Source organism: Tasmannia lanceolata, unplaced genomic scaffold, assembly GCF_043159265.1.
Source record: "Tasmannia lanceolata isolate RefF3 unplaced genomic scaffold, GAP_Taslan_0.1 ptg000025l, whole genome shotgun sequence".
Lineage (NCBI taxonomy): Eukaryota > Viridiplantae > Streptophyta > Magnoliopsida > Canellales > Winteraceae > Tasmannia > Tasmannia lanceolata.
In genome coordinates, this window is record NW_027518702.1 from 12,672,670 (window position 1) to 12,684,872 (window position 12,203).

Genomic DNA, 12,203 nt, shown 5'->3' on the forward strand with positions numbered 1-12,203 from the left:
AAAAAATTCGGTAGTTTTTAAAACTTCAGTGGAAATCTTAAAATTTCGGATGAAATTCTGTACAAAAAAACGTTTCAGACCGAAACCGAAATTTCGGCCAAAATTTAAAACTATGATTCTCATTCACAATTTCTCTCGACCCCTCAAAATCAACAACAGCACACAAGTGTAAACCTCCTCCAAGTCTTATGTCGTAGGTGAGAGAGTTCTTACACCGGTACATGTGGCATGTTGTGATTGGATGGACATTCATGACCCCCACCTGAGAGATGGGTATGATCCCAAAATCACTATTAATCAGAGAATCCTACTCATCCAATCACCTACACACAATGTTCAATTTCAATTGGAAAATGATCTTTTAATCTAACGGTTAATATTATCGGATCAATACATACTTGTGCAAAAGGTCACATTCCGATCCATTGGGGGACCCATCAAATGACAAAACCCAAATCACATCAATTGGGGATTTGAAAACTTTGGTATTCCAAACACTACTCGCATCTCTTTTCACTCTGACAGTAGTTGCAGAACGCAAAATCCCAACAAATTTGGCCGTAGTGCTCCACTTGTGAAGAAGTACACAAGAGGACAAAAGTGGGTCCCTACAGGGTTATGCTCTGCCTCCTCTGTCTTTGTTTCTGGCTTTCTGTATTGCCTCTCAGGCCTTTTAGGGTTCCCGAGGTTGCCTTTGAATTATTGTTAGAGATGGATCTTGAGTGGCATAACATTCATGCCCCTTAGAAAGAAAATGAAAATAATATTTTCACAGCCTTTGAATTATTGCTAGAGATGGATCTTTTGAATCTAACTTTAAGGTCCTATTTTTTAAACCAAACTTATTAGTCCATTTTCGTTTAAGATTATGACAACCGATTGCGAGTGCTAAACCGATTATGGGACTCAAACAAATAAGGCCCATACACGTTTTAGCACTCACAATCGGGCCTGTTCGTTTGAGATTGTGACAACCATTGTCAGCCCCAAACCTACAATCGGAATCAAATTTAAATGTATTCTTTAGTCAATAATAAGTTTTGGGCTCACAATTGGTTGTCACAATCTCAAACGAACAGGCCCTTGGTTGTGATAATCTTAAACAACCAGGGTTCGACTCAAATTTAAACCTAAAATTGAGTCCGATTATAGATTTGGCACTCACAATCGGTTGTCATAATCTTTAACAAGAAGGGCCATTAAAGATTACAGGCTTGTTTGTTAAAGATTATGACAGCCGATTGTGTAAAGGAACAGGGCCTAAATAAGTGGGGCATACATAGATGATTTTTGGAGTATCTCCCGTGGGGTATAGGCACAGCCCTTATTCAATCAGATTACACCCAAACGTTGCAGAAAGTGCCAATCAGACTCTCAAAGATAAGTGTTACGATCCCTGTAAAAACGTCTGTTTTCTCTGTGAATTGCAAATCATCTTTTGCGATTTGGTATGTTATTCAAACTTCATGGCATTTCGATTACAAAAGGAATTGCATTCCACAAAGTATTATCCATGGAACTACTACGGAGATTATTCAGACCATATTTCCTAGTATCATCCCAATGTTCATTGCTATACCTTCATTTGCTATGTTATAATCAATGGACATATATTTGGCTACGTACAATATGAAAATATTATTTATGCTTGTTTCACTCGGCCAAATTAGCATCTAACATAACAAAACTAAAAGGGACTCTTCCCTAAAACCTATTTGTCAAAAGACAAGGAACTCTTCCCTAATACCTAAATATGAAATGCAAATGAGAAGCAGATAGTCACAATGTCACAGCACCATCTTTCATAGTTCTCTGAATGGAAAATATCACACTACTTCTCGAATCACAATCATTTGTACAGAAATCAGCCAAACACCTACTTCTACAAAATCAAAAGAAAGATGGGTCGAAGTTAGAAAATGTTATATCAAGTTCAAACAAACACAAAATCCAAAAACCCTCTCCCCTCAAATTATCCAAAACCCTTTGCCTCCACACAGAACAATACCCCCAAAAAACCCAATGTATTTTTACAGCTCCAGCCACCACCTCCTCCTCCTTCTGCTTCTAGTATTATATGATGATCTCAACGTCCCCCAACCTTGCAACTTCAACCCTCCGGATCTCCTGCAAGAGCAAAAGATGTTGAAGTACAAATGATTAAATAACACCAATTCTAAAAGCTTAAGCTTGTGGAGTAATTGGTTGTTTCACATGGTATCAAAGCTATTGCGCCTCACTGCAGGTCCTAGGTTCAAAACCCAATAACTCTTTGATATTAAAAACCCATGTGTATGGCCAACCCAGAAGGCCCCTCACACATGTGAGGGGGTGTGTTGAAGTATAAATGAAGAAATAACACAACTCTAACAACTTAAGCTTTTGGTGTAATTGGTTGTTTAACAAAAGACATGCAAAAGAATTAGAAAAGATGGTAATCTAATTTGGAGTGATTGGTTGACAACCTTATTTGTCTTTTACTATAAATGAGACATTTATACACCATATTCAAAGCTCCACTTTTTTGTGAAAGTGACTTAAATTTCAAGGAATTTCAAACGAAAATGCATAAAATTAAATAATTTTCCTTTAAAAAAGACATAAAAAGCTGGTGGAAACACGTTGAATCTCGTTATAAGGAGAGCGTGCGCGTAATGCAGGGGGAGTGAAAATATCATCTACCTTTTAATAAAAATGAAACATTTATAGACCATATTCAAAGCTCCACTTTTTATTTTTTTTTATTTTCTTTTTTTGGTGTGAAAATGACTTAAATTTCAAGGAATTTCAAACGAAAACGTACGAAAATAAATAATTTTCCTTAAAAAAATCGACAAATAAAAAGGGGGTGGAAACATCATTTCCTCAATCTCAAAACCCCAGCTTCAAAGCCCCTGAAAAATGACTTCCATTTTCAGGAAAAATCAAACAATGAGGTTTGAAACTGCAACGGCTTTCCTTTTCAATAAAAGACAAACAAAAGGGGATGAAAATATCATTTTCATAAGGCTACTGATAGTGGCACTACCATGTTTTAATAATTGCACGAACTTAGCTTTTCTTCTCTGTTTTAATTGGCTTCTTAAACTTTTAAGGAACTGTAATAACAACCTCTGACAGCTGTTTAAATAATAAAAGACAAGATAATTTAGTGCAACTATCAAAACAAAGTAGTGCCAATATCAGTAGCCTTTTCCTAATCCAAAACCCTTTATTCAAAGCCTCACTCACCTGAGAAACCTTGGTAACAACACGCCCCTCCTCCAAAGACCCATCATTCTTCTCATTTTTCTTTCCCAAAATGTGATTTTTCTTCAAACCCAAAAACTCTTTCCACCTAATCGGACTCTTGGGCGGTCTCATTAACGACCCATTTATGTCCTCATCATGGATCCGAAGCTCATCTCTCAACGTCATTTTATGCAATTTGTTAGTGCAATTATCCTTCAAAGGAAGTAATCTCCCCTTAAAAAAGAGCTCATCAGCAGTGATCATGTTATAATTAGTCACCGAGAATTCAAAATCCGACGGCTGAGATGCGCTGCGTTCGGGCTTGATCGTGTGATGATCAACGGTGTCGATGATGAAATCGTTGGAGAATGAAATCCTTGGGCCCATCTGATGATCTGTGTTGAACATGTTCATATAGACCATCAACACAGCTAAAAAATGAACACAACACAAGTGTAACTACTAACCAGCTGCTTCTATTTATATGGAGAGGACTGATTATATTCCCCCCCCTCCTTTTCTTACCATGCCCACCCCTTTTGTATGTCGTTTTCTGAAAATATGAAAAAGATAAAAGAGGGTGTGGAATTATCATTTATTTAATGAATGATGATGAGCATATCTCACTTAATATGGCACGGAAAGCAAAGGGAGTAATAAAAGAGGGTTGTGTTGGTTTGTAAGGAGCAAAAGTTTACTTAAAGAGAGGGTAAGAGAAGGGCATGCATGGATCTGGTCGACCGTACTTTGAGTTTTGTTTATTAAGAGAAAGGCATGAGCTGGTGATGGCGATGGATCAATGGGGCCACGTGATGGGGGTTGTCCCCATAAAAAAAAAGGGTGTAATTTTAACAGAAGGAGGACCCTTTTTAAAGCTTATCTCACCCTCTTCTTCATTCATTGCATTCCTTTCTTTGTTTTATAAAGGAGAGAACACATGCTCACATGAAGTCAAGAAGATGAAGGGCTGATTGGTTTTGGTGAGGAGGGTTGGTGGTGGGGGGAGGGGAGTTCAAATTTAGGAGCCAAAATTACAAAATGCCAAATGAAAAATGAATGCTGCCCTAGGGTTTTTGTTTTTCTCAAACTTAATTTCCTTTACATTTTTTACTAGGTGGGCCTAAATTAAGATATTAGGGAACATGAGAAAGAAAGAAATTTAATGATGGTTGTATGATAATTATCAGTCTTGAATGATCATGTTGAGAAGTTATTGTTCTTGATGATGGGGTGGTGTTTGGTAGGGGTGGATTCATTATAATTGGGGGGGGACAAACATCCTTGTAATAATCATCCGTCATTATGAAATATTGAATGTTTCAAATTTATTAGATACCCTTCTTTAATGTGAAAAATAAAGAAAGATAATAGAGACCTAATCCAATCAAACCCCAAATGGCAATTAGTGAGCCCTAATCACATAAGTTTAGGGATGTTGTGGGCTTAGGTGCTAGACCCAGATTGGAGGTTGGCCACGTGGTCTACGCTTGTGTCCTAGCGATGCCTCTTGTGACCCAGATCAGAGTCTAGTCACATGGCGTGGTCCTAGCCCTATATTACCCCCAACACCTTGATGGTGCTGCTCAATAAATATAATGGTTGCACCACTTGCACCTTTCCTATCGCCAATTGGTTTTGGGATAGTTGTTAGCACCACGATCCCTCAAATGTCATAGTCTAAATGTGAGTATGGTCAGGTGAGAATGACCATTAATTGATCGATGACCACTTCCAGTTGAAAGTTTAAGAAGAAATTAGCAATGGTTCACATTCAAGTTCTTTGTTCAAATGATCACATCCGTCTGATGATTGTGATTTTAAGAGTGGCATGTTCATGGTGGGACCCACCAGATGAATGATCAAGATCTTAGTGTCAACATGTAAGTGGGTCCAATACTCCAATCGCAAGAGAAATCTACTAGAATCTAGGGCGTTGTTGTGAATTATAGGAAGATTAGGTTTTCTAAAATTTATCTCCTCAGAAAGCTAAGTGGGTTTTGTCATTGATTTGCCACATTATTATTTTAGCTTCGCTAAGTTAGGACTAGGATTTGACTATTTAAGAATAAGGGGTGCTTTTACCTCCATCAAAATGCAAGGTTGTCACTCACGTGTATACCCTTTTGAGAGGGAGCTGGGCTAATCTGGTTAGAATGGGATATTATCAAAATGGGGCAGATGAAGACCAGTCAAACATATCTCATCTCTTCGAAGTTTGAAGTGAGAGAAGTTGAGGGAGGTGTCACTCATTTTGGTCTGCTATATTCTTGGCAAGGCTTTTTGGTTTGTGGACTAAATTAAGAGAGGTGTATTTGGTTAAGAGGCTTACTCTTTTGTGCTCATGTGACCCTTTTTCCCAATGTTAGATCATCCAATGAGGAAGAAAACCCTAATTTAATTTGGGATTTGTGATGGCTTAATATAAAGTACTATACAATTCCTTTTCATAATGCATGAAGAGAGATGCTGCAATCAACATAAAATTTATTTTAATGAAACAGAACTCGACATACCTCACAAATTTAAATCCAACAGAACTAAGGAATGGTCCATCTATATCTGCCCACACTAGATGAACAATTTCAATCCAACAGAACTCGACAGACCTCACAAATTTAAAAGAAAAAAGGATATTCCAACCGTTGATTTTAATCATTTATACTTCAACATGCAGTGATATCCTCTTTTTCTTCTTCTCTTTGAGTTTTACTTTTAAAAGACTCTGCTTTTTCCATGTTGATTGCCCAAGATTGAGGTTTAGATATTATATAATGCTAAAAATTAAAAAAAGTTGGGACTGAGCCTCTAGCTCAATGATCAAGACTTTGGTCTTCGGCCTTGAGGTCGAAGGTTTGATCCCAGCTTACCAACCAAAACAAAAAGATAGTTTATAATTCTAAAATAACAACAACCATGACTAGCGAAGTGTCGTGTGTGTATATAGGCCAAGCACATAGAAGATGAGAGATCTAGAAAGGAGATGTACATCCTACATAAGGTTAGTTAGAATGGAATGGAATGGAATTTGAGTCCTATCAGTGTGTTTTTAAAAGGGCATAAGTCCCCACATGTGAGAGAAGCAGTGGTTTAATATTTTTGAATCTAATATTCAAGGAGAAAAAGTTGTGTCTCTCCTTTTACTTTGTGTTCTTAGTATTTGCTTCTTGCTTTGATTTCCCTATTCCTTGTTGGAAATCTAGAATATGTAACTGATAAACCTCTACAAAGGATTTGTCAAAGCCTCCCATATAGTAGCTCCAATCTTAATCATATAATAAAACATTAAAATTACAAGAGCAAACTAAGACACGCTAGAGAGATGGATAAATAGTTACATAGAGAGTGTCACATAGCTAACCTGAACCACATATAATTAACTTTATTACTTAAGATCAGCTATCAAAGCACACACACAGAGATATAGATAGAGAGAGGGAGAGTCACAAATCTAACATAAAACAATCTTCATTCCCAAGCTCTTCTGTGCAAAGGCCACCAGATTGGCAATCTCACTGTCATCCAAAAGTCCATCGCCGTTAGTGTCAGCTTGTCGCACCCCTTGTCCACTCTTCCAAGAGCTCAACCACCCTCCACCGGCGCTGCGAATGGCCCTACCGAGCTCCTCTTTGCTGATACGCCCATCACCGTTCATGTCGAATTTCTTCAGCCACTCCTTGAATTCATCCACCGTTATCTCACCGTTGAATCGACGGATCCCCTTGTTCTTGATGGCCATCCTTCTCTCTAATGCTTAACCTTTCATGAATGTTGCACTTATATCTTTATAATGTTCTATCTTGCCTCCTCTTTTTGGATATTTATATACATATATTCTTCTCTTTATTCATTCTTATCAATTGAGAATCGTATAAACTGTAAAAGCAAAATTTGGTGGATGTCCTCCTACTACAAATTTGAGGGTCCACCCTGATCATTTCCGTACACATGGCATTCTATGTTGATTGGGAGATTTTATATGGTGTAATCCCGTATAGTCCAGTGCTTTTCAAAATGTACTGTACGGCCCGCACCATAGGATGATCCAAACCGTCCATTTGATGGGTCACAATGTAAATAGGTTGTGTCCAAAGATTCATTTCTATAGGATGATCCAAACCAACAGATCGATAGAGGCTTCCATAATATGCAGTTCCTCTAGAGATCAGAGGGCTGGGATCCCTTTATACTGGGGTTTGGAAAGACTCCTACTAGAGGAGGGCTAGGATGATCCTATGGAAGTGATTTTTTGGGCACAACCTTTTTATGTTGTGGCCCATCAAATCGATGACTTTGATCATCTTATGGTGTGGGCTGTACAGTACATTTTGAAAAATACTGGACTATACGAGCTTACACCATATAAAAACTCAGTTGATTGGGTCCGGTCATCCCCACTCCAAAAATCTCATCGGGATAATCTTAGCCACTCAATCAATGCTCCCAAATGCATGGTTGAAACAAAATTGTCCAAGCATGTCATATTTTACAATCAAAAGTCCATTGATTTGGATGGATGAGATCGTAGGATGCAATTTTAAAGCAATGACCCAGATGCATTGGGCCCACTGGATGACTGGTCCCAGTAATGACATGTACTTTGGAAATTGGGTGGATCACCAAATTTCCGAGATCGACCACCATCTCATAATAGAATATAAAAAGGAAGGATAGAAAGAAATTTGCCCTTGCACCTTCTTTTATGGATTACTACTTCTTTGATTCCTGTATTTGCAAAAATGAGTCTTCTAGTTTGATAATTTGCAAATAGAGTCCTTAAATTTGAAGGTAATTTGTCACCATGCAAAAGACCAAAATACACGTGAAGCTCAATGGTATGTTTTGATTAGGGTGGGTCCCACCAACTCAATTCAAATCGATATGGCTGGGGCCTGCCATTTTGCCTCATGTTTTGATGGCCGGGTACGTACCACATTCTCCACCAGAGCCCAGGTGTATGGCGGGGCCCACAATTTTACACTTCATGTGTTTGATGGGGTGGGCCCATTTTTTTACACCCATGTATAAGAAAGCTAGTATATATATAGAAATGATATTCCTAAACCCTTATTCAGAACTTATCATTGACTGCCATAAGTATTTTGGTCTATTTCAATTAGTCAAAAAAAAATCTGCCATGGGTATTTTGGTCACAAAATGATTGTATGACCTGATTTGTAGAATTCACTCAAACATGATGACTCTTTGTAAATTTTCAAACTAGAAGACACTTTTTGCAAATAGAGCAAAGTAGTAGACTTCTTTTGCAAAAAAAAAAAACCCTATAATAACTAATGATTGTCATGTTTGGCAACCATGAAAAAATTATTCCATGGAATATTTGTGGGTCCAATTATGTGACTATGTGAGTGGGCTGAGCAGGAACCAGGGATAGAATTGAGTGGGCCCAGAGTAGAGATTGGCATAAAAAATCCCTAAAAACTAGCAAAGAGAAAATACCTGTTTACAATTGTTTTTTTGTTTTTCTTGTTTTTAAGAGCTTTGCATGCTCCTCTCACACCACCCTCTCAAGTTTCTCCAAGTCTCCAACTCATAAATACATGAGAGGAGGGTGGGCCGGGCAAGAAGAGGGGGTGAATATATCAAGGCAGCACAAGAGAGGGTACTTAATTATGATGTTGATCCCTTTTGCTGATGTTTCAAATCATCCCTAAATCACTTCAAAAACTTTGAAAGTAAACCATTCAATTTTGCACCTAGTCGTTCGATCGAACTATCATGCAATTGATTGAGTAGGGCACGACTCATCGATCTTTAGTCATCTTATTAAAGTATTAATCAGTTTTTTTTTTTTTGAAATGGCAATAATTATATATAGCAAATTTAGGAGGCCGAGATGGACCACCTATATCTACAATAGGAAGCAAGAAAGAAACAGGAACGAAGAAAAAACAAAATACAGAGAAAACCCCTTTTCAGGGAGGAAGGTGGTCGAACCACAGAATAGAACCACCGGAGACACCACGCTTAGCTAGCGCATCCGCCTTATCATTTGCCGATCTTCTAACATGTTGAAAGCCGATAGCGGACCCCGCAGTTAAGTCCTCAATCTCATCAAAAATGAAAAAAAATCTCCACGGAGGAGCCACCCCACCTTTCAGCCAACGAATCACGCAATTGATTGAGTAGGGCACGACTCATCGATCTTTAGTCATCTTATTAAAGTATTAATCAGTTGATCAGCTAATCTATGACAAATCACTTAGTTGTACTAATCAACTAGAGATTTAAGATGAAGGTTATGGAACTCGCTCTACATCTTATAAAAATTTCAATCCAGATTTTAAAATTCTAACGTTCTAGATCGTTCTTCCACTTTGTTGTAATAATACACCAGGCCTAACACGATCTACACGATGGAAATATGAAACGAACACATGCATATAGATAACAAGAGATACAATTCACCAAACAACCGTATAACCTTATAATAAAAAAGCACACATATGGCAACATATGTAAGGCTATAACATAGTTAGTTCAGGTTTGTTCACACATAAGAAAGGGTAGGAAACTAAGGATTGATAGCAATTCTAAGTGCCTAAATCTCCTAAATATATTTATTCATAACATGGTTGCTCTTAGCCAAGGCTGCATGGATGACATTTCCCCACCGGGTCTGCGCAATGTACATGAGCCTCTTCCTCTCAGATTCGCCATCTATTACACCGTTACCATTGGTGTCGGCAATCCACAAGGCAAGTTTGGATTGGTGCTTTGCAAACCACAGATCAAGACGTCGGAGGGCCTCCTCCAGCTCTTGTGGCCTTATAACACCAGCCTTTTTGCTTGCTATTTGATCTAGCCACTCCTCCGATTCCATAACGAAGATTGAATGCCCTGCCCGATTGAGCATAGCCATGATCGCAAGCTTAGTGATGAGAAGTTGAGAAGAAGAATGACCCTTCGGAGGATCATTTATAGATATGTATGGATGTGCACTTAGCTTTCCTTTATTCTGCCTTATCTTTAGTCCAAGATGTTCTACAAGTTCAAAGGTCTTGATTTCACCTGTGTCTCCCATTGTAGGTGCTACCGTCCTAGTGGGGGCCTGTCTAGATATGGGACTATGTGGGACCCAGCCTCATATGGGATAGGTTTAAAGGGTCTAGTCTAAAGCATTCCATCAACTCCGGAGCTTTTGATGTATTGGTCAGTACTAACATTAGGCCCTAGGATTGATCGTCACACTTGATCCAATGGTGGCATTGCCAGCGTGGTGGTTCTCTTTTATATATCAAGGGACTAAGTTATCCTATCATGGTGGGACCAACAGAGATAGGCTGGCCCACCTAATCAAATGGTCCGGATCATTGCACATGGCAGTGGGCTGTATTTTTCACGGCTCACTGCCGCTCTTTTTTTCATTTTTTTTATTCTAGAAATATGAAAGATGGTGCATCAATCCCACAGCGCAAGATAGCATGGATCCCTGTGGATAGGCCTAGCTACTAGTATAGTAGTATCTCAATGGTTCAAGATTAAATGGGACCATTGATAGCTACGCATCCTACGGCTGTCCTTATTCGTTCTTATCCTGGAAGAACCATTTGAAATGCCTTTATAAAATGGAACATTTTCTTTCGGTTGATCATATCCACAATGGATCATCTTGTGGAAATTAGCAAAATTAATTGAAAGACGAAGATGAATATTTTTCCTTCACAATCCAAACAGCTGTGAAAGACGTCATATCTAGAACGTCATAACCAATACAAGAATTTTCAATCCCTAAAAAGGAAGAGGGTAAGAGAATATTCAATTGTCCTGAGACTAGAAATAAAAAGAGAAAACAGACATGGATTATCACATAAAGGGATGCCAGAATAAAGCTCCAACTTCTTCTGTGGTGCATTCTTCTGTTTTTTGAAATGGTGAATCAATGGCCATGACCATTAACCAAGACATGTGGCCGGCTCTGTTCACTTGTTTTCCTGGGAAAGGAAAAGAAAAGGTTTCCCGAGAAACTGACGTGGCAAAAGGAAAAGAAATCTCGAGAAACTATGCAGGAAAAGGTTTCCTGTGCCTGTTCACGGCGCAGGAACTGTGCAGGAAAAGGTTTCCCGAGAAACTGCTTGCCCATCTATTTTCACTTGTTTTCCCGGGAAAGCAAATCTCATCAAAATGGTGGGAAATGGTTTCTCACACATGTGAGAAAAGACTCTTTTCCACGTCATTTGTGAGATTTTCCATGCAATTTTGACATTTTCCACCTAATCCTGTTAGTTTCTCGGGAAAACAAGTAAACACCACTTTTTTAGCTTTCTCGGGAAAAAAAAGGTGTTTTCCCGGGATTTGATTTCCCGAGAATGCAAGTGAACAGAGCCATTAAGGCACATAAAAAAGGGCGATGATATTTTCACGCCCCCCCCCAACATTACGCATGCCCTCCCCTTATAAGTTGAATTGACGTCAAAAGGCGTTAAAGTTGCACACTGTTCACCAGCGGCGGAGCCATGATTTATGCATAAGGGGGGCAAGCTTATACTGACTTATACATAAGGGGGAGCAGGCCTTTAAATTTTAAAGGGGGCCAATTGAGTTGGGCCTATTAAGGATTTGGCCAAACTCAACAGGGGCAACTGCCCCCCTTATGCTACATTTAGCTCTGCCCCTGTTGTTCACGTCAAATCACCGCATAAGGGGAGCACATGCGTAATGCGGGGGGTTGAAAATATCATCTCCCCATAAATTCCTAAGGGGGGAGAGAATCGGAAAACTCCGAGCTCTAGCCACTCCTGCTCTAGCGAGATGATCTACCTCTCCATTAGCCGACCTCATGACGTAAACTTCAGTAGTCCATTTACTATAGTTTTTGTGTGGTCCCTACAAGATGGATGGTCTGGATTGATTTTGCTGAATTGCATCAACTCGCTAAATTTAGGATGAAGACACTTATATTCCATATTTGTTTTGAATTTTGAGTGTTGATTTTGAATCCAAAACTAATTCTT

General features: G+C 38.8%; 1 protein-coding gene across 1 annotated transcript; it reads right to left on the reverse strand.

Annotated features, from left to right (window-relative positions):
* Nucleotides 1-1,593: 1,593 nt before the first annotated feature.
* On the reverse strand, nucleotides 1,594-3,773 carry LOC143858323 (uncharacterized). Its single transcript, XM_077368978.1, has 2 exons — nucleotides 3,232-3,773; nucleotides 1,594-2,127 (listed from the first exon to the last, which is right to left on the reverse strand). Exons 1-2 carry the CDS (start codon nucleotides 3,652-3,654, stop codon nucleotides 2,074-2,076), a joined length of 477 nt encoding a protein of 158 aa, XP_077225093.1. The 5' UTR covers nucleotides 3,655-3,773; the 3' UTR covers nucleotides 1,594-2,073.
* Between the last annotated feature and the right edge of the window lie 8,430 nt (nucleotides 3,774-12,203).